The sequence below is a fragment of the Lasioglossum baleicum genome, unplaced genomic scaffold, assembly GCF_051020765.1.
Source record: "Lasioglossum baleicum unplaced genomic scaffold, iyLasBale1 scaffold0616, whole genome shotgun sequence".
Taxonomy (NCBI): Eukaryota; Metazoa; Arthropoda; class Insecta; order Hymenoptera; family Halictidae; genus Lasioglossum; species Lasioglossum baleicum.
The window spans coordinates 42,423-65,553 of record NW_027469676.1 but is presented as its reverse complement, the minus strand read 5'-3'; the positions used below and the strand labels follow the sequence as shown (position 1 = coordinate 65,553).

The 23,131-nt window shown below is 44.4% G+C and overlaps 1 protein-coding gene across 1 annotated transcript; it reads right to left on the bottom strand.

Annotated features, from left to right (window-relative positions):
• Positions 1–2,314: 2,314 nt before the first annotated feature.
• Positions 2,315–22,913, bottom strand: LOC143220283 (uncharacterized; the record flags this gene model as incomplete). Its single annotated transcript, XM_076445950.1, has 5 exons — positions 22,881–22,913; positions 22,722–22,800; positions 22,203–22,353; positions 22,018–22,121; positions 2,315–7,227 (listed from the first exon to the last, which is right to left on the bottom strand). Coding segments are annotated over exons 1-5 (5,280 nt in total), but the record flags the coding sequence as incomplete, so codon positions are not given.
• Positions 22,914–23,131: the final 218 nt, after the last annotated feature.

Sequence of the window (23,131 nt, the reverse complement as noted above, 5' to 3'; positions counted from 1 at the left end):
TCAGTGCATTTGCATGCAAATATACGAAATTGGCACAGAAACTCCGATTCGGCGAGCACGGTCACGATTTATTTGACCTCATGTCAGATTCGACGATTCTTCGTTTCAGAAGTGTATTTCTGTGCGGGATCGCTGTTCCGCGTGCTAGATCAGTTCATTTGCATGCAAATATGCGAAATCGGCACAGAAACACCGATTCAACAAGCACCGACACGATTGATTCAAGTTTATGTCAGATTCGACGATTCGTCGTTTCACAAGTGAATTTCAGTGCGGAATCACTGTTTCGCGTACTAGATCCGTGCATTTGCATGCAAATATACGAAATTGGGACAGAAACTCCGATTCGGCATGCACGGAGACGATTTATTCGACCTCATGTCAGATTCGACGATTCTTCGTTTCAGAAGTGTATTTCAGTGCGGTATCGCTGTTTCGCGTGCTAGATCAGTTCATTTGCATGCAGATATGCGAAATTGGCACAGAAACTCCGATGCGGCAAGCACGATCACGATTTATTCGACTTATGTCAGATTCGACGATTCTTCGTTTCAGAAGTGTATTTCTGTGCGGGACCGCTGTTCCACGTGATAGCTCAGTGCATTTGCATGCGAATATGCGAAATTGACACAGAAACTCCGATTCGGCAAGCACGATCACGATTTATTCGACCTTATGTCAGATTCTACGATTCTTCGTTTCACAGGTCTATTTCTGTGCGGGGTGGCTGTTCCGCGTGATAGCTCAGTGCATTTGCAAGCGAATATGCGAAATTAGCACAGAAATTCCGATTCGGCATGCACGGACACGATTTATTCAATATTACATCAGATTCTACGATTCATCGTTTCACAAGTCTATTTCTGTGCGGGATCGCTGTTTCGCGTGCTAGATCAGTTCATTTGCATGCAGATATGCGAAATTGGCACAGAAACTCCGATTCGGTAAGCACGGTGACGATTTATTCGACCTCATGTCACATTCGACGATTCTTCGTTTCAGAAGTGTATTTCAGTGCGGTATCGCTGTTTCGCGTGCTAGATCAGTTCATTTGCATGCAGATATGCGAAATTTTCACAGAAACTCCGATTCGGCATGCACGGACACGATTTATTCAATATTACATCAGATTCTAAGATTCATCGTTTCACAAGTCTATTTCTGTGGGGGATCGCTCTTTCGCGTGCTAAATCAGTTCATTTGCTTGCAAATATGCGAAATTGGCACAGAAACTCCGGTTCGGCAGGCACGGACACGATTTATTCAATATTACATCAGATTCTACGATTCTCCGTTTCACAAGTCTATTTCTGTGCGGGATCGCTGTTCCGCGTGCTAAATCAGTTCATTTGCTTGCAAATATGCGAAATTGGCACAGAAACACCGATTCAACAAGCACGGACACGATTGATTCAAGTTTATGTCAGATTCGACGATTTGTGGTTTCACAAGTGAATTTCAGTGCGGAATCGCTGTTTCGCGTGCTAGATCAGTGCATTTGCATGCGAATATGCGAAATTGGCACAGAAACTCCGATTCGGCAAGCACGGACACGATTTATTCAATATTACATCAGATTCTACGATTCATCGTTTCACAAGTCTATATCTGTGCGGGATCGCTCTTTCGCGTGCTAAATCAGTTCATTTGCTTGCAAATATGCGAAATTGGCACAGAAAGTCCGATTCGGCAATCACGGACACGATTTATTCAATATTACATCAGATTCTACGATTCTCCGTTTCACAAGTCTATTTCTGTGCGGGATCGCTTTCCGCGTGATAGCTCAGTGCATTTGCATGCGAATATGCCAAATTGGCACAGAAACTCCGATTCGGGAAGTACGATCACGATTTATTCAATATTACATCAGATTCTACGATTCTCCGTTTCACAAGTCTATTTCTGTGCGGGATCGCTGTTCCGCGTGCTAAATCAGTTCATTTGCTTGCAAATATGCGAAATTGGCACAGAAACACCGATTCAACAAGCACGGACACGATTGATTCAAGTTTATGTCAGACTAGCTTTTGCCCGCGGCTTCGCTCGCACAGAAAACCGTTTAATGCCCTCGGAAATTGATATTATTTCTCCATATAAAACCTTTTAACCCCCCATTCACCCCTATAGAGTTTTAATTTTATGTCATGCCGCCATTTTCGTAATTAACGTCCTAAGAAACCTCAATAGCGACAGCCATACCGATTTTAGGCTTATTTACGCCATACCGCCGCATTTTGAATTGAATTTATAAGGAGTTGATTCTTGAAAAACCACGACGTACCTAAGGGTTATGATTATATACTTAAAGTACCTCCTTATATACTACATTAGAGGTTTTGCCTTCATATGCTAACACGACCAGGCTGCTAGGTGAGCTCACTCTCGAGCAGGCCACGTAAAACTGGCCGTGCGAGAAACAGTCTTTCCTGAGATCAATTCCTGCTGTTTTCAGCGACTGACCCTGAGACTTATTAATCGTCATTGCGAAACAGACCTTAAGGGGGAACTGCAGCCTTTTAAATTCGAATGGGTACTCCGACGGTATAAGTGGTATCCGCGGTATATACACCGATTCACCTCGAGCACAGCCAGTAAATACAATGGCCTCTACCACGTTTTTATGTAAGGCTTTCACACGCAACCGGGTCCCATTGCACAACTTGGGCGGATTGAGATTTCGCAGTAGCATTACTGGAGCTCCCACTTTGAGGATAAGTTCGTGAGACGGTAGACCAGGTGGGTTGAGTGTATTTAGGAACTCCACAGGATAGTGTATAGCATTATCTGTGTGCATTACAGTGTCCACAGATTTGTATTGATGTTCTGCACCTGCGAACGACTTCAATAATGTGTCATTAATGACTGAAGCCTGATCGTTCTTAGGTGTCAGAATCGCACGTTCCTCCAGCCACTCCGTTGACTTGCTGTGTAGGTTGTGGACATCTGGATATATTCGGGCTATTAAGTCGTCAACTGTCGACACAACTGACGCAAGATTTGGTGGAATTTGAATCTTGCCTTCAGTTTCCGGATATTCTCCGTTTCCTATTTTAAGAAGGAGATTGGAGAATTCTCCAGCGAAAACATCGCCCTTTAAGTGCACCCGCATGTTTTTCTTAAGGTGGAGTTTTTTTATTAATGACCAAAGATTTGAGGCCTTAATGCAAGCCTTCACTTCGTCTGCTCGAGTTCCCCTCGGCACTATTGGCAGAGTCTGACGAAAGTCTCCAGCTAACAACACGGTGACTCCACCCATCATGTCATCGTTCCCTCTGATATCTTTTAGAGTTCTGTTTAGTGCTTCGAAACCCCCTTTATGCGCCATTGTGCTTTCGTCCCAAACTATAAGTTTACAATCGCGCAGCACTTGAGCCGCATTACTCTGTTTTGAAATGTTGCAGAGCGGAGTTTCGACATAGATGATATTTAACGGCAGCTTGAAGGCAGCGTGAGCTGTCTTGCCTCTCTCTAACAATGTTGCTGCGATTCCTGACGATGCGACAGCTATGGCGATCCCACGATTACTCCTTACTTTCGCCAATAGCAAATTGATAAGGAAGGTTTTTCCAGTGCCACCAGGAGCATCCAGAAAAAATATTTTGCCAATTCCTTTCTCAATATTGCTAAGGATCTCCTGATAAACGTAAAGCTGTTCATCCGTCAGTAACTCCTCATTAGACGACACCACCTCTCTCAGCACACCGGGGTCATAATTAATCTCTCTTAGATATTCTAGATTACCGAAAGTTGCTGCAGATCTTTTTGGCTGAGGCAATCCGTAGTGTGTCAAGTTTTGTCCTGCTTGAGTTAACACTGCATCCTCGATCAACATCAAGCATCTGTTGTACACCTCGTCTATGAGCAGTTGCGCATTATCTTGCAATTCTCTCTCCAGTTGTCGTTTAATGTCTTCCGACAGACTCTCTTTGTATTTCTCCCAAAGGCTTAAAGGATCAGAGAGTTGACAGAAAACTAACATTATTGTAAATAGCTCTCGCAGCTTCAAAGGAGAATCGCACAATGCAGCTTCTTCTAAAGTAGTGTCCCAATGCTTGTCGTCTTCAAGCAATCCAATAGCCTTGCATGCAGACTGAAATGTTGGATGGAGGATACCATTCACAGTCTTTAAGTACTCAAAAGATGTCGGCCCTCTAACCTCATGGAGCAACAGGCGTAGGTGGTAGCACTCGGTATTGTTTGGATGAATGGTATAGACCCTACCCAGAACGTGCTCTTTTTTCACTCCAGGCCAACCCTCTACAACTATCCCCCTTTTTCTTCTAGAAAATTTTTTGTTGTTCCAGACAAAGTAAGAAGATATTTCAGAGTACAGCAGCGTTCTAGCATAATTGTCCGTTTTGCAGATTTCAAAAAAAGCTAACAGCGTTGTCTGAGGTGGGCTGTTTATTTTATCTGACAGGTTTCTGGGGTTGAAGTATACACGCTGGCCGTTTTCAAGATGAACAGCGAGATGTACCACGGGGGGGAACCTTTCATGAATCGGAAAGCTTAAGATCCTCCAAACTGCTTCGGAACTGCTTATGTACCGGCCGCTTTCGTAGATTTTCACCTCGTCTTTCTCATTCTCTATAGTAAAGGCCGCTTGATCACTACCCTTGTTCACGTATTTACAAATATATTTGATGGCCTTAACAGAGTTACAGTACTCCACATTAATATGAGCATTGAAAGTACGTAACAGGACAGGATTGTAAGGCACCACCCAGCGGCTGTCCAACTCAATTTCTTTATTTTTTATTGTGTAACCACCGTCAGCTGGAGACCTCCTCCTATATTGCGGATATCCATCGTCTCCTGTCTGTGTGTCCTTGAGAAGTGGTCGAGGATACCTCTTACTGCAACGACCATCTTTCATGCAGGGCGATTTGTGGTTTAAACTACCGCAAGGGCCATGTATCATGTTGGACTTTACAATATCATAGAGAAGAGGGTCTTGCTCAGGATCAGGTATTTCAGCTCTAATAACATTGTCGATCTTATCTGGCGTGATACGCTGCTGTAGCCATAGCAAGATGTGAATGTGGGGGAGACCCCGTTTCTGCCATTCCACGGAGTATATAAAGCATTGCATCGCTCCAAACAGATTGCCTTTGGTTAGAAGAACAATCATCTTTTTCACCTTAAGGTGGAATACTCTGGCTATAATGTCATGGCGATCATGTGACTTTTGACCAGGTAAAAGCATATCTGTGATGTCTTTCCATCTGGGGTTACACGTAAATGTGATAAAGAGGTCAGGACGGCCGTATTGACGAACGTATGTCATAGCGTCTTGTGTACGCTCGTGCATATAACGTGGTCCCCCGGTAAAAGATGACGGGAGCACCACCTTTTGACCCAACTGCTCAACATCAACGTCCTGTCTCTCTATAGCATCCCGCAAGTGTATGTAACTGTCAGCCCTCAGTTGCGCCTGGTTTTTTCTGATATACATCAACCTTTCCGTTTCTATTTTGGCATACATGTCTACTAAAAACTGACTAAAAAGCGAACGAAAATACACCAGGTGATTATCTTCTCCTTCTCTAATCATTATACGAAAAGAATAGAAACTCGCAGCGGAGACTGTCTTTTTAAGTGTTTGATTGGTCTGAGGATCACGCTGAGGTAAAGAAATGGAGTACCCATCCTCGCCACGGCAAAACAAAAGCGGATACTGCAGGGCGTCGTATGAACGGTGGATTTCACTAATGCGTTTTAATGAGTTATCGTGGCTCTCAAGGATAATGTCTCGTTTCTCAAATTGCTGACCAACCATTACTAAGGCCACCTCATTTGACGTAGGTACATTGAAGCGACCCCTGTGGCTGTCCGGTGGCTTCCTCTCAGCATTAATAGCTACTTTGAATGTTTTAGACGTTGCAGGCACCTTGTTTAGGGCGACTTTCAAATCTCTTACATAAGCATTAAACGTATGCAGCATTCCCTGTAGTTGTCTGACTAAGTCATGTTTTACATATGGAACGTTACTGCACCTTAATTGTACTTCTCTGTCGTCTTCGCCAACAAAATATATTTGTAAGTATTGTGGTTCGTTTTGAGGTGCTGGCAACAAACTCCCAACCAAGTGGTATACCTGGCCCTGAACCTTAAAAGTTGGCATAAAACCGTCCTTTATTATCTGTTTAGCTCCGAATGAGGTCATTTGAAAACAACTATTATATTTACGAATAACGTTCATGAAATGATCATGTTCTGGATGTATATTCATTATCAAGCTGTAGAGAGGCTCGGGTAGCTCTTCATAAGGCGGGAGCTGCACCTTTCCAGCGCTACAGCACATGCCGGGTGCCTCCTCCTTCCACTTGAGTGCATTGCACCACCGACACTTGTTGGTCATGGAACCCAAAGCCACAGTACTATCCTTTTCATAATTTGTATCGATATCATATGCCATGCCGGAGTGATCCTTGATTTTCCAAGAACGTTCCTTACTTTCTACTCGATTTTGCTCATATCGAGACTGTGACTTCCTATGCACCTCAGGGTGAGCTTGCTGGTACGTAGCCACAGCTTTTCTGTTCACCTCAGGGTGTTTTTTCGCATAATTTCTATAAGCGTTTTGACGTTGTTTCTTCCGAATAGCGTCGGTGCATCTGGCACGACGTTTTTTTGGGCATTTGGTAGAAACGGTAAGATACAGAGATGAGTCACAATATGATTCTGATGGCGGCGGTGACATAGTAGTCACTTCATTTACGTATACATCGAAATGGCCACGTGACAGATCATGTGAAAAGCGTAGTCGTCCCACGTGATTACCTACAGTACCAAAACATACGTACAGCTCACCGTTACGGTAAACTTCAAAGACCCATGGAAAGAGTTGCCCTGCCGCTTTCAGCTCACACAAACCACCATAAGTAAAAGGGCGTGACATGTCAATGCAGTATTCAACGGCACTGGAGTAATTGTTCCCGTTGCTGTCGTGGGACATAATGGCAAACTCGTCCCAGTTGGCCACCACATGGCTAACGATTTCCTCGCGTACTTCTCTGGCCATTACCTGTATGTCATACAATATGTAGGAGATGGCCCGAAACAAACAGGCCCCATCTCCAATTATAGGAACTACGGTGTGAGGCACCATAGTACCATTAATTTTCAATAATTCAACAGTCATTGTGTATGGATAACTGTGAAGCAACGGTTTGGTCGAGTAAGAATAATAAGTCTTAGTCTTAGTAGGAATAAGAAAAATAGCTACGCGTATTAATACATCTCGTGCAACATTTTGCTTGCGAGAAACTCGCTACGTCGTCGCAGCCCTCTCGCGGCGGAAGATGGCTGTATCTTTGCATTAAGACCAAGTTTCAAAGAAATCCGACCACGATCAAAATATTCCTCATACAAACGTTGCAACCCCTTTTCACCCCCTCGGGGGTTGAATTTTAAAAAATGCCGAGGCAGGTGTTCGATTAATTATATCAAAGAGCATTAAGACCAAGTATGAAGTAAATCCGACCACAAATAAAATATTCCTCATACAAACGTTGCAACCCCTTTTCACCCCCTCGGGGGTTGAATTTTTTAAAATGCCGAAACAGGTGTTCGATTAATTATATCAAAGAGCATTAAGACCAAGTATGAAGTAAATCCGACCACAAATAAAATATTCCTCATACAAACGTTGCAACCCCTTTTCACCCCCTCGGGGGTTGAATTTTGAAAAATGCCGAAACAGGTGTTCGATTAATTATATCAAAGAGCATTAAGACCAAGTATGAAGTAAATCCGACCACAAATAAAATATTCCTCATACAAACGTTGCAACCCCTTTTCACCCCCTTAGGGGTTGAATTTCGAAATATCCTTCCTTATCCCTTGTATAGATCATAAAGGAAACCTCTGTGCAAAATTTCAGCTTTCTAGGTCCAAGGGTTTAGCCTGGGCGTTGATAGGTGAGTCAGGACTTCGCTTTTATTTATGTCAGATTCGACGATTCGTCGTTTCACAAGTGAATTTCAGTGCGGATTCGCTGTTTCGCGTGCTCGATCAGTGCATTTGCATGCAAATATACGAAATTGGCACAGAAACTCCGATTCAATAAGCACGGTCACGATTTATTTGACCTCATGTCAGATTCGACGATTCTTCGTTTCAGAAGTGTATTTCTGTGCGGGATCGCTGTTCCGCGTAATAGCTCAGTTAATTTGCATGCAAATATGCGAAAGTGGCACAGAAACACCGATTCAACAAGCACGGACACGATTGATTCAAGTTTATGTCAGATTCGACGATTCGTCGTTTCACAAGTCTATTTCTGTGCGGGATCGCTGTTCCGCGTGATAGCTCAGTGCATTTGCAAGCGAATATGCGAAAATAGCACAGAAACTCCGATTCGGCAAGCACGGACACGATTTATTCGACCTTATGTCAGATTCGACGATTCTTCGTTTCAGAAGTGTATTTCAGTGCGGTATCGCTGTTTCGCGTGCTAGATCTGTTCATTTGCATGCAAATATACGAAATTGGCACAGAAACTCCGATTCAATAAGCACGGTCACGATTTATTTGACCTCATGTCAGATTCGACGATTCTTCGTTTCAGAAGTGTATTTCTGTGCGGGATCGCTGTTCCGCGTAATAGCTCAGTTAATTTGCATGCAAATATGCGAAAGTGGCACAGAAACACCGATTCAACAAGCACGGACACGATTGATTCAAGTTTATGTCAGATTCGACGATTCGTCGTTTCACAAGTGAATTTCAGTGCGGAATTGCTGTTTCGCGTGCTAGATCAGTGCATTTGCATGCGAATATGCGAAATTGGCACAGAAATTCCGATTCGGCATGCACGGACTCGATTTATTCAATATTACATCAGATTCTACGATACATCGTTTCACAAGTCTATTTCTGTGCGGGATCGCTGTTTCGCGTGCTAGATCAGTTCATTTGCATGCAGATATGCGAAATTGGCACAGAAACACCGATTCAACAAGCACGGACACGATTGATTCAAGTTTATGTCAGATTCGACGATTCGTCGTTTCACAAGTGAATTTCAGTGCGGATTCGCTGTTTCGCGTGCTCGATCAGTGCATTTGCATGCAAATATACGAAATTGACACAGAAACTCCGATTCGGCAAGCACGATCACGATTTATTCAATATTACATCAGATTCTACGATTCTTCGTTTCACAGGTCTATTTCTGTGCGGGATGGCTGTTCCGTGTGATAGCTCAGTACATTTGCAAGCGAATATGCGAAATTAGCACAGAAACTCCGATTCGGCAAGCACGATCACGATTTATTCAATATTACATCAGATTCTACGATTCTTCGTTTCAGAAGTGTATTTCAGTGCTGTATCGCTGTTTCGCGTGCTAGATCAGTTCATTTGCATGCAGATATGCGAAATTGGCACAGAAACTCCGATTCGGTAAGCACGGTCACGATTTATTCGACCTTATGTCAGATTCGACGATTCTTCGTTTCAGAAGTGTATTTCAGTGCGGAATCGCTGTTTCGCGTGCTAGATCAGTGCATTTGCATGCAAATATACGAAATTGACACAGAAACTCCGATTCGGCAAGCACGATCACGATTTATTCAATATTACATCAGATTCTACGATTCTTCGTTTCACAGGTCTATTTCTGTGCGGGATGGCTGTTCCGCGTGACAGCTCAGTGCATTTGCAAGCGAATATGCGAAAATAGCACAGAAACTCCGATTCGGCAAGCACGGACACGATTTATTCGACCTTATGTCAGATTCGACGATTCTTCGTTTCAGAAGTGTATTTCAGTGCGGTATCGCTGTTTCGCGTGCTAGATCAGTTCATTTGCATGCAAATATACGAAATTGGCACAGAAACTCCGATTCAATAAGCACGGTCACGATTTATTTGACCTCATGTCAGATTCGACGATTCTTCGTTTCAGAAGTGTATTTCTGTGCGGGATCGCTGTTCCGCGTAATAGCTCAGTTAATTTGCATGCAAATATGCGAAAGTGGCACAGAAACACCGATTCAACAAGCACGGACACGATTGATTCAAGTTTATGTCAGATTCGACGATTCGTCGTTTCACAAGTGAATTTCAGTGCGGAATTGCTGTTTCGCGTGCTAGATCAGTGCATTTGCATGCGAATATGCGAAATTGGCACAGAAATTCCGATTCGGCATGCACGGACTCGATTTATTCAATATTACATCAGATTCTACGATTCATCGTTTCACAAGTCTATTTCTGTGCGGGATCGCTGTTTCGCGTGCTAGATCAGTTCATTTGCATGCAGATATGCGAAATTGGCACAGAAACTCCGATTCGGTAAGCACGGTGACGATTTATTCGACCTCATGTCAGATTCGACGATTCTTCGTTTCAGAAGTGTATTTCAGTGCGGTATCGCTGTTTCGCGTGCTAGATCAGTTCATTTGCATGCAGATATGCGAAATTGGCACAGAAACTCCGATGCGGCAAGCACGGTCACGATTTATTCGACTTATGTCAGATTCGACGATTCTGCGTTTCAGAAGTGTATTTCTGTGCGGGACCGCTGTTCCACGTCATAGCTCAGTGCATCTGCATACGAATATGCGAAATTGACACAGAAACTCCGATTCGGCAAGCACGATCACGATTTATTCAATATTACATCAGATTCTACGATTCTTCGTTTCAGAAGTGTATTTCAGTGCTGTATCGCTGTTTCGCGTGCTAGATCAGTTCATTTGCATGCAGATATGCGAAATTGGCACAGAAACTCCGATTCGATAAGCACGGTGACGATTTATTCGACCTCATGTCAGATTCGACGATTCTTCGTTTCAGAAGTGTATTTCAGGGCGGTATCGCTGTTTCGCGTGCTAGATCAGTTCAGTTGCATGCAAATATACGCAATTGACACAGAAACTCCGATTCGGCAAGCACGATCACGATTTATTCAATATTACATCAGATTCTACGATTCTTCGTTCCACAGGTCTATTTCTGTGCGGGATGGCTGTTCCGCGTGACAGCTCAGTGCATTTGCAAGCGAATATGCGAAAATAGCACAGAAACTCCGATTCGGCAAGCACGGACACGATTTATTCGACCTTATGTCAGATTCGACGATTCTTCGTTTCAGAAGTGTATTTCAGTGCGGTATCGCTGTTTCGCGTGCTAGATCAGTTCATTTGCATGCAAATATACGAAATTGGCACAGAAACTCCGATTCAATAAGCACGCACACGATTGATTCAAGTTTATGTCAGATTTTACGATTCTTCGTTTCACAAGTGAATTTCTGTGCGGAATCACTGTTTCGCGTGCTATATCAGTGCATTTGCATGCAAATATACGAAATTGGCACAGAAACTCCGATTCGGCGAGCACGGTCACGATTTATTTGACCTCATGTCAGATTCGACGATTCTTCGTTTCAGAAGTGTATTTCTGTGCGGGATCGCTGTTCCGCGTGCTAGATCAGTTCATTTGCATGCAAATATGCGAAATCGGCACAGAAACACCGATTCAACAAGCACCGACACGATTGATTCAAGTTTATGTCAGATTCGACGATTCGTCGTTTCACAAGTGAATTTCAGTGCGGAATCACTGTTTCGCGTACTAGATCCGTGCATTTGCATGCAAATATACGAAATTGGGACAGAAACTCCGATTCGGCATGCACGGAGACGATTTATTCGACCTCATGTCAGATTCGACGATTCTTCGTTTCAGAAGTGTATTTCAGTGCGGTATCGCTGTTTCGCGTGCTAGATCAGTTCATTTGCATGCAGATATGCGAAATTGGCACAGAAACTCCGATGCGGCAAGCACGATCACGATTTATTCGACTTATGTCAGATTCGACGATTCTTCGTTTCAGAAGTGTATTTCTGTGCGGGACCGCTGTTCCACGTGATAGCTCAGTGCATTTGCATGCGAATATGCGAAATTGACACAGAAACTCCGATTCGGCAAGCACGATCACGATTTATTCGACCTTATGTCAGATTCTACGATTCTTCGTTTCACAGGTCTATTTCTGTGCGGGGTGGCTGTTCCGCGTGATAGCTCAGTGCATTTGCAAGCGAATATGCGAAATTAGCACAGAAATTCCGATTCGGCATGCACGGACACGATTTATTCAATATTACATCAGATTCTACGATTCATCGTTTCACAAGTCTATTTCTGTGCGGGATCGCTGTTTCGCGTGCTAGATCAGTTCATTTGCATGCAGATATGCGAAATTGGCACAGAAACTCCGATTCGGTAAGCACGGTGACGATTTATTCGACCTCATGTCACATTCGACGATTCTTCGTTTCAGAAGTGTATTTCAGTGCGGTATCGCTGTTTCGCGTGCTAGATCAGTTCATTTGCATGCAGATATGCGAAATTTTCACAGAAACTCCGATTCAACAAGCACGGACACGATTGATTCAAGTTTATGTCAGATTCGACGATTCGTCGTTTCACAAGTGAATTTCAGTGCGGAATTGCTGTTTCGCGTGCTAGATCAGTGCATTTGCATGCGAATATGCGAAATTGGCACAGAAATTCCGATTCGGCATGCACGGACTCGATTTATTCAATATTACATCAGATTCTACGATACATCGTTTCACAAGTCTATTTCTGTGCGGGATCGCTGTTTCGCGTGCTAGATCAGTTCATTTGCATGCAGATATGCGAAATTGGCACAGAAACTCCGATTCGGTAAGCACGGTGACGATTTATTCGACCTCATGTCAGATTCGACGATTCTTCGTTTCAGAAGTGTATTTCAGTGCGGTATCGCTGTTTCGCGTGCTAGATCAGTTCATTTGCATGCAGATATGCGAAATTGGCACAGAAACTCCGATGCGGCAAGCACGGTCACGATTTATTCGACTTATGTCAGATTCGACGATTCTGCGTTTCAGAAGTGTATTTCTGTGCGGGACCGCTGTTCCACGTCATAGCTCAGTGCATCTGCATACGAATATGCGAAATTGACACAGAAACTCCGATTCGGCAAGCACGATCACGATTTATTCAATATTACATCAGATTCTACGATTCTTCGTTTCAGAAGTGTATTTCAGTGCTGTATCGCTGTTTCGCGTGCTAGATCAGTTCATTTGCATGCAGATATGCGAAATTGGCACAGAAACTCCGATTCGGTAAGCACGGTCACGATTTATTCGACCTTATGTCAGATTCGACGATTCTTCGTTTCAGAAGTGTATTTCAGTGCGGAATCGCTGTTTCGCGTGCTAGATCAGTGCATTTGCATGCAAATATACGAAATTGACACAGAAACTCCGATTCGGCAAGCACGATCACGATTTATTCAATATTACATCAGATTCTACGATTCTTCGTTTCACAGGTCTATTTCTGTGCGGGATGGCTGTTCCGCGTGACAGCTCAGTGCATTTGCAAGCGAATATGCGAAAATAGCACAGAAACTCCGATTCGGCAAGCACGGACACGATTTATTCGACCTTATGTCAGATTCGACGATTCTTCGTTTCAGAAGTGTATTTCAGTGCGGTATCGCTGTTTCGCGTGCTAGATCAGTTCATTTGCATGCAAATATACGAAATTGGCACAGAAACTCCGATTCAATAAGCACGGTCACGATTTATTTGACCTCATGTCAGATTCGACGATTCTTCGTTTCAGAAGTGTATTTCTGTGCGGGATCGCTGTTCCGCGTAATAGCTCAGTTAATTTGCATGCAAATATGCGAAAGTGGCACAGAAACACCGATTCAACAAGCACGGACACGATTGATTCAAGTTTATGTCAGATTCGACGATTCGTCGTTTCACAAGTGAATTTCAGTGCGGAATTGCTGTTTCGCGTGCTAGATCAGTGCATTTGCATGCGAATATGCGAAATTGGCACAGAAATTCCGATTCGGCATGCACGGACTCGATTTATTCAATATTACATCAGATTCTACGATTCATCGTTTCACAAGTCTATTTCTGTGCGGGATCGCTGTTTCGCGTGCTAGATCAGTTCATTTGCATGCAGATATGCGAAATTGGCACAGAAACTCCGATTCGGTAAGCACGGTGACGATTTATTCGACCTCATGTCAGATTCGACGATTCTTCGTTTCAGAAGTGTATTTCAGTGCGGTATCGCTGTTTCGCGTGCAAGATCAGTTCATTTGCATGCAGATATGCGAAATTGGCACAGAAACTCCGATGCGGCAAGCACGGTCACGATTTATTCGACTTATGTCAGATTCGACGATTCTGCGTTTCAGAAGTGTATTTCTGTGCGGGACCGCTGTTCCACGTCATAGCTCAGTGCATCTGCATACGAATATGCGAAATTGACACAGAAACTCCGATTCGGCAAGCACGATCACGATTTATTCAATATTACATCAGATTCTACGATTCTTCGTTTCAGAAGTGTATTTCAGTGCTGTATCGCTGTTTCGCGTGCTAGATCAGTTCATTTGCATGCAGATATGCGAAATTGGCACAGAAACTCCGATTCGGTAAGCACGGTGACGATTTATTCGACCTCATGTCAGATTCGACGATTCTTCGTTTCAGAAGTGTATTTCAGGGCGGTATCGCTGTTTCGCGTGCTAGATCAGTTCAGTTGCATGCAGATATGCGAAACTGGCACAGAAACTCCGATGCGGCAAGCACGGTCACGATTTATTCGACCTATGTCAGATTCGACGATTCTTCGTTTCAGAAGTGTATTTCTGTGCGGGACCGCTGTTCCACGTGATAGCTCAGTGCATTTGCATGCGAATATGCGAAATTGACACAGAAACTCCGATTCGGCAAGCACGATCACGATTTATTCAATATTACATCAGATTCTACGATTCTTCGTTTCAGAAGTGTATTTCAGGGCGGAATCGCTGTTTCGCGTGCTAGATCAGTTCATTTGCATGCAAATATGCGAAATTGGCACAGAAACACCGATTCAACAAGCACGGACACGATTGATTCAAGTTTATGTCAGATTCGAAGATTCGACGTTTCACAAGAGAATTTCAGTGCGGAATCGCTGTTTCGCGTGCTAGATCAGTGCATTTGCATGCAAATATACGCAATTGACACAGAAACTCCGATTCGGCAAGCACGATCACGATTTATTCAATATTACATCAGATTCTACGATTCTTCGTTTCACAGGTCTATTTCTGTGCGGGATGGCTGTTCCGCGTGACAGCTCAGTGCATTTGCAAGCGAATATGCGAAAATAGCACAGAAACTCCGATTCGGCAAGCACGGACACGATTTATTCGACCTTATGTCAGATTCGACGATTCTTCGTTTCAGAAGTGTATTTCAGTGCGGTATCGCTGTTTCGCGTGCTAGATCAGTTCATTTGCATGCAAATATACGAAATTGGCACAGAAACTCCGATTCAATAAGCACGCACACGATTGATTCAAGTTTATGTCAGATTTTACGATTCTTCGTTTCACAAGTGAATTTCTGTGCGGAATCACTGTTTCGCGTGCTATATCAGTGCATTTGCATGCAAATATACGAAATTGGCACAGAAACTCCGATTCGGCGAGCACGGTCACGATTTATTTGACCTCATGTCAGATTCGACGATTCTTCGTTTCAGAAGTGTATTTCTGTGCGGGATCGCTGTTCCGCGTGCTAGATCAGTTCATTTGCATGCAAATATGCGAAATCGGCACAGAAACACCGATTCAACAAGCACCGACACGATTGATTCAAGTTTATGTCAGATTCGACGATTCGTCGTTTCACAAGTGAATTTCAGTGCGGAATCACTGTTTCGCGTACTAGATCCGTGCATTTGCATGCAAATATACGAAATTGGGACAGAAACTCCGATTCGGCATGCACGGAGACGATTTATTCGACCTCATGTCAGATTCGACGATTCTTCGTTTCAGAAGTGTATTTCAGTGCGGTATCGCTGTTTCGCGTGCTAGATCAGTTCATTTGCATGCAGATATGCGAAATTGGCACAGAAACTCCGATGCGGCAAGCACGATCACGATTTATTCGACTTATGTCAGATTCGACGATTCTTCGTTTCAGAAGTGTATTTCTGTGCGGGACCGCTGTTCCACGTGATAGCTCAGTGCATTTGCATGCGAATATGCGAAATTGACACAGAAACTCCGATTCGGCAAGCACGATCACGATTTATTCGACCTTATGTCAGATTCTACGATTCTTCGTTTCACAGGTCTATTTCTGTGCGGGGTGGCTGTTCCGCGTGATAGCTCAGTGCATTTGCAAGCGAATATGCGAAATTAGCACAGAAATTCCGATTCGGCATGCACGGACACGATTTATTCAATATTACATCAGATTCTACGATTCATCGTTTCACAAGTCTATTTCTGTGCGGGATCGCTGTTTCGCGTGCTAGATCAGTTCATTTGCATGCAGATATGCGAAATTGGCACAGAAACTCCGATTCGGTAAGCACGGTGACGATTTATTCGACCTCATGTCACATTCGACGATTCTTCGTTTCAGAAGTGTATTTCAGTGCGGTATCGCTGTTTCGCGTGCTAGATCAGTTCATTTGCATGCAGATATGCGAAATTTTCACAGAAACTCCGATTCAACAAGCACGGACACGATTGATTCAAGTTTATGTCAGATTCGACGATTCGTCGTTTCACAAGTGAATTTCAGTGCGGAATTGCTGTTTCGCGTGCTAGATCAGTGCATTTGCATGCGAATATGCGAAATTGGCACAGAAATTCCGATTCGGCATGCACGGACTCGATTTATTCAATATTACATCAGATTCTACGATACATCGTTTCACAAGTCTATTTCTGTGCGGGATCGCTGTTTCGCGTGCTAGATCAGTTCATTTGCATGCAGATATGCGAAATTGGCACAGAAACTCCGATTCGGTAAGCACGGTGACGATTTATTCGACCTCATGTCAGATTCGACGATTCTTCGTTTCAGAAGTGTATTTCAGTGCGGTATCGCTGTTTCGCGTGCTAGATCAGTTCATTTGCATGCAGATATGCGAAATTGGCACAGAAACTCCGATGCGGCAAGCACGGTCACGATTTATTCGACTTATGTCAGATTCGACGATTCTGCGTTTCAGAAGTGTATTTCTGTGCGGGACCGCTGTTCCACGTCATAGCTCAGTGCATCTGCATACGAATATGCGAAATTGACACAGAAACTCCGATTCGGCAAGCACGATCACGATTTATTCAATATTACATCAGATTCTACGATTCTTCGTTTCAGAAGTGTATTTCAGTGCTGTATCGCTGTTTCGCGTGCTAGATCAGTTCATTTGCATGCAGATATGCGAAATTGGCACAGAAACTCCGATTCGGTAAGCACGGTCACGATTTATTCGACCTTATGTCAGATTCGACGATTCTTCGTTTCAGAAGTGTATTTCAGTGCGGAATCGCTGTTTCGCGTGCTAGATCAGTGCATTTGCATGCAAATATACGAAATTGACACAGAAACTCCGATTCGGCAAGCACGATCACGATTTATTCAATATTACATCAGATTCTACGATTCTTCGTTTCACAGGTCTATTTCTGTGCGGGATGGCTGTTCCGCGTGACAGCTCAGTGCATTTGCAAGCGAATATGCGAAAATAGCACAGAAACTCCGATTCGGCAAGCACGGACACGATTTATTCGACCTTATGTCAGATTCGACGATTCTTCGTTTCAGAAGTGTATTTCAGTGCGGTATCGCTGTTTCGCGTGCTAGATCAGTTCATTTGCATGCAAATATACGAAATTGGCACAGAAACTCCGATTCAATAAGCACGGTCACGATTTATTTGACCTCATGTCAGATTCGACGATTCTTCGTTTCAGAAGTGTATTTCTGTGCGGGATCGCTGTTCCGCGTAATAGCTCAGTTAATTTGCATGCAAATATGCGAAAGTGGCACAGAAACACCGATTCAACAAGCACGGACACGATTGATTCAAGTTTATGTCAGATTCGACGATTCGTCGTTTCACAAGTGAATTTCAGTGCGGAATTGCTGTTTCGCGTGCTAGATCAGTGCATTTGCATGCGAATATGCGAAATTGGCACAGAAATTCCGATTCGGCATGCACGGACTCGATTTATTCAATATTACATCAGATTCTACGATTCATCGTTTCACAAGTCTATTTCTGTGCGGGATCGCTGTTTCGCGTGCTAGATCAGTTCATTTGCATGCAGATATGCGAAATTGGCACAGAAACTCCGATTCGGTAAGCACGGTGACGATTTATTCGACCTCATGTCAGATTCGACGATTCTTCGTTTCAGAAGTGTATTTCAGTGCGGTATCGCTGTTTCGCGTGCTAGATCAGTTCATTTGCATGCAGATATGCGAAATTGGCACAGAAACTCCGATGCGGCAAGCACGGTCACGATTTATTCGACTTATGTCAGATTCGACGATTCTGCGTTTCAGAAGTGTATTTCTGTGCGGGACCGCTGTTCCACGTCATAGCTCAGTGCATCTGCATACGAATATGCGAAATTGACACAGAAACTCCGATTCGGCAAGCACGATCACGATTTATTCAATATTACATCAGATTCTACGATTCTTCGTTTCAGAAGTGTATTTCAGTGCTGTATCGCTGTTTCGCGTGCTAGATCAGTTCATTTGCATGCAGATATGCGAAATTGGCACAGAAACTCCGATTCGGTAAGCACGGTGACGATTTATTCGACCTCATGTCAGATTCAACGATTCTTCGTTTCAGAAGTGTATTTCAGGGCGGTATCGCTGTTTCGCGTGCTAGATCAGTTCAGTTGCATGCAGATATGCGAAACTGGCACAGAAACTCCGATGCGGCAAGCACGGTCACGATTTATTCGACCTATGTCAGATTCGACGATTCTTCGTTTCAGAAGTGTATTTCTGTGCGGGACCGCTGTTCCACGTGATAGCTCAGTGCATTTGCATGCGAATATGCGAAATTGACACAGAAACTCCGATTCGGCAAGCACGATCACGATTTATTCAATATTACATCAGATTCTACGATTCATCGTTTCAGAAGTGTATTTCAGTGCTGTATCGCTGTTTCGCGTGCTAGATCAGTTCATTTGCATGGAGATATGCGAAATTGGCACAGAAACTCCGATTCGGTAAGCACGGTGACGATTTATTCGACCTCATGTCAGATTCGACGATTCTTCGTTTCAGAAGTGTATTTCAGTGCGGTATCGCTGTTTCGCGTGCTAGATCAGTTCATTTGCATGCAGATATGCGAAATTGGCACAGAAACTCCGATGCGGCAAGCACGGTCACGATTTATTCGACTTATGTCAGATTCGACGATTCTTCGTTTCAGAAGTGTATTTCTGTGCGGGACCGCTGTTCCACGTGATAGCTCAGTGCATTTGCATGCGAATATGCGAAATTGACACAGAAACTCCGATTCGGCAAGCACGATCACGATTTATTCAATATTACATCAGATTCTACGATTCTTCGTTTCAGAAGTGTATTTCAGGGCGGAATCGCTGTTTCGCGTGCTAGATCAGTTCATTTGCATGCAAATATGCGAAATTGGCACAGAAACACCGATTCAACAAGCACGGACACGATTGATTCAAGTTTATGTCAGATTCGAAGATTCGACGTTTCACAAGAGAATTTCAGTGCGGAATCGCTGTTTCGCGTGCTAGATCAGTGCATTTGCATGCAAATATACGCAATTGACACAGAAACTCCGATTCGGCAAGCACGATCACGATTTATTCAATATTACATCAGATTCTACGATTCTTCGTTTCACAGGTCTATTTCTGTGCGGGATGGCTGTTCCGCGTGACAGCTCAGTGCATTTGCAAGCGAATATGCGAAAATAGCACAGAAACTCCGATTCGGCAAGCACGGACACGATTTATTCGACCTTATGTCAGATTCGACGATTCTTCGTTTCAGAAGTGTATTTCAGTGCGGTATCGCTGTTTCGCGTGCTAGATCAGTTCATTTGCATGCAAATATACGAAATTGGCACAGAAACTCCGATTCAATAAGCACGCACACGATTGATTCAAGTTTATGTCAGATTTTACGATTCTTCGTTTCACAAGTGAATTTCTGTGCGGAATCACTGTTTCGCGTGCTATATCAGTGCATTTGCATGCAAATATACGAAATTGGCACAGAAACTCCGATTCGGCGAGCACGGTCACGATTTATTTGACCTCATGTCAGATTCGACGATTCTTCGTTTCAGAAGTGTATTTCTGTGCGGGATCGCTGTTCCGCGTGCTAGATCAGTTCATTTGCATGCAAATATGCGAAATCGGCACAGAAACACCGATTCAACAAGCACCGACACGATTGATTCAAGTTTATGTCAGATTCGACGATTCGTCGTTTCACAAGTGAATTTCAGTGCGGAATCACTGTTTCGCGTACTAGATCCGTGCATTTGCATGCAAATATACGAAATTGGGACAGAAACTCCGATTCGGCATGCACGGAGACGATTTATTCGACCTCATGTCAGATTCGACGATTCTTCGTTTCAGAAGTGTATTTCAGTGCGGTATCGCTGTTTCGCGTGCTAGATCAGTTCATTTGCATGCAGATATGCGAAATTGGCACAGAAACTCCGATGCGGCAAGCACGATCACGATTTATTCGACTTATGTCAGATTCGACGATTCTTCGTTTCAGAAGTGTATTTCTGTGCGGGACCGCTGTTCCACGTGATAGCTCAGTGCATTTGCATGCGAATATGCGAAATTGACACAGAAACTCCGATTCGGCAAGCACGATCACGATTTATTCGACCTTATGTCAGATTCTACGATTCTTCGTTTCACAGGTCTATTTCTGTGCGGGGTGGCTGTTCCGCGTGATAGCTCAGTGCATTTGCAAGCGAATATGCGAAATTAGCACAGAAATTCCGATTCGGCATGCACGGACACGATTTATTCAATATTACATCAGATTCTACGATTCATCGTTTCACAAGTCTATTTCTGTGCGGGATCGCTGTTTCGCGTGCTAGATCAGTTCATTTGCATGCAGATATGCGAAATTGGCACAGAAACTCCGATTCGGTAAGCACGGTGACGATTTATTCGACCTCATGTCACATTCGACGATTCTTCGTTTCAGAAGTGTATTTCAGTGCGGTATCGCTGTTTCGCGTGCTAGATCAGTTCATTTGCATGCAGATATGCGAAATTTTCACAGAAACTCCGATTCGGCATGCACGGACACGATTTATTCAATATTACATCAGATTCTAAGATTCATCGTTTCACAAGTCTATTTCTGTGGGGGATCGCTCTTTCGCGTGCTAAATCAGTTCATTTGCTTGCAAATATGCGAAATTGGCACAGAAACTCCGGTTCGGCAGGCACGGACACGATTTATTCAATATTACATCGGATTCTACGATTCTCCGTTTCACAAGTCTATTTCTGTGCGGGATCGCTGTTCCGCGTGCTAAATCAGTTCATTTGCTTGCAAATATGCGAAATTGGCACAGAAACACCGATTCAACAAGCACGGACACGATTGATTCAAGTTTATGTCAGATTCGACGATTTGTGGTTTCACAAGTGAATTTCAGTGCGGAATCGCTGTTTCGCGTGCTAGATCAGTGCATTTGCATGCGAATATGCGAAATTGGCACAGAAACTCCGATTCGGCATGCACGGACACGATTTATTCAATATTACATCAGATTCTACGATTCATCGTTTCACAAGTCTATATCTGTGCGGGATCGCTCTTTCGCGTGCTAAATCAGTTCATTTGCTTGCAAATATGCGAAATTGGCACAGAAAGTCCGATTCGGCAATCACGGACACGATTTATTCAATATTACATCAGATTCTACGATTCTCCGTTTCACAAGTCTATTTCTGTGCGGGATCGCTTTCCGCGTGATAGCTCAGTGCATTTGCATGCGAATATGCCAAATTGGCACAGAAACTCCGATTCGGGAAGTACGATCACGATTTATTCAATATTACATCAGATTCTACGATTCTCCGTTTCACAAGTCTATTTCTGTGCGGGATCGCTGTTCCGCGTTGTAACAAACCTGCACTATGCAAGCTTGTTACGAACAGCTGATCCCCGAAAGAACCCGAGGTTCCCCGAGACCCACCGATCCACACCGGCGTAAACAACACTCCTCCGAAACTCCTTGAGCAAAGAGTCATCCACCCAAAGACCAAAACACATGAGAAACCATAGAACACACCTTACCTCACCACCAACCCTCACCTCCAAACAGTACATTTTGGGGAGTATAAAAGGCCTCCAAAATATGCCAAATTATCGCAGTCCTGCTTAGGCGACCTAAGCATCCACCACGCACCAGGTACCCGATCCTCCGACGACGACGTCGTAACCAGTCCGCCGTAAAGTACCGCTCCTTCAACGAGACGTTGAAACCAGCCCGCCGGAATCCCCAGCTATCGTTCCCTCGACGAAGACGTCGACGCCTGCACCGACGACCTCCAGTAGTACCGTTCCCTCGACGAAGACGTCGACGCCTGTACCGACTACCTCCAGTAGTACCGTTCCCTCGACGAAGACGTCGACGCCTGTACCGACTACCTCCAGTAGTACCGTTCTCTCGACGAAGACGTCGACGCCTGTACCGACTACCTCCAGTAGTACCGTTCTCTCGACGAAGACGTCGACGCCTGTACCGACTACCTCCAGTAGTACCGTTCCCGTGGCGAGACGTCACCTCCTGCACCGAACCCCACTGCCACCGTTCCTGTGACGAGACGTCACCTCCTGCACCCCGAACCACACTGTCACCGTTCCCGTGACGAGACGTCACCTCCTGCGCCGAACCCCGTTGAGACCGTTCCTGTGACGAGACGTCACCTCCTGCACCCCGAACCGCCCTGGCCCCGTTCCCGCGCCGAGACGTCACCTCCTGCACCGAACCCCGTTGAGACCGTTCCCGTGACTAGACGCCATCTCCTGTAGGGACCTTTGACGCTGTTCCTGTGACGAGACGTTTGACACTGTTCCTGTGACGAGACGTCACCGAACCACCGTTGACACCGTTCCCGTGACGAGACGGCACCGCCTACGCTGAACCTCCCCTAACACCGATCCTCCGGCGAGACGCCGTACCCTGCACCAAGTCAAGCTCCGACTACCGCTCCACGACGATCCTGCGATCATCACTCATC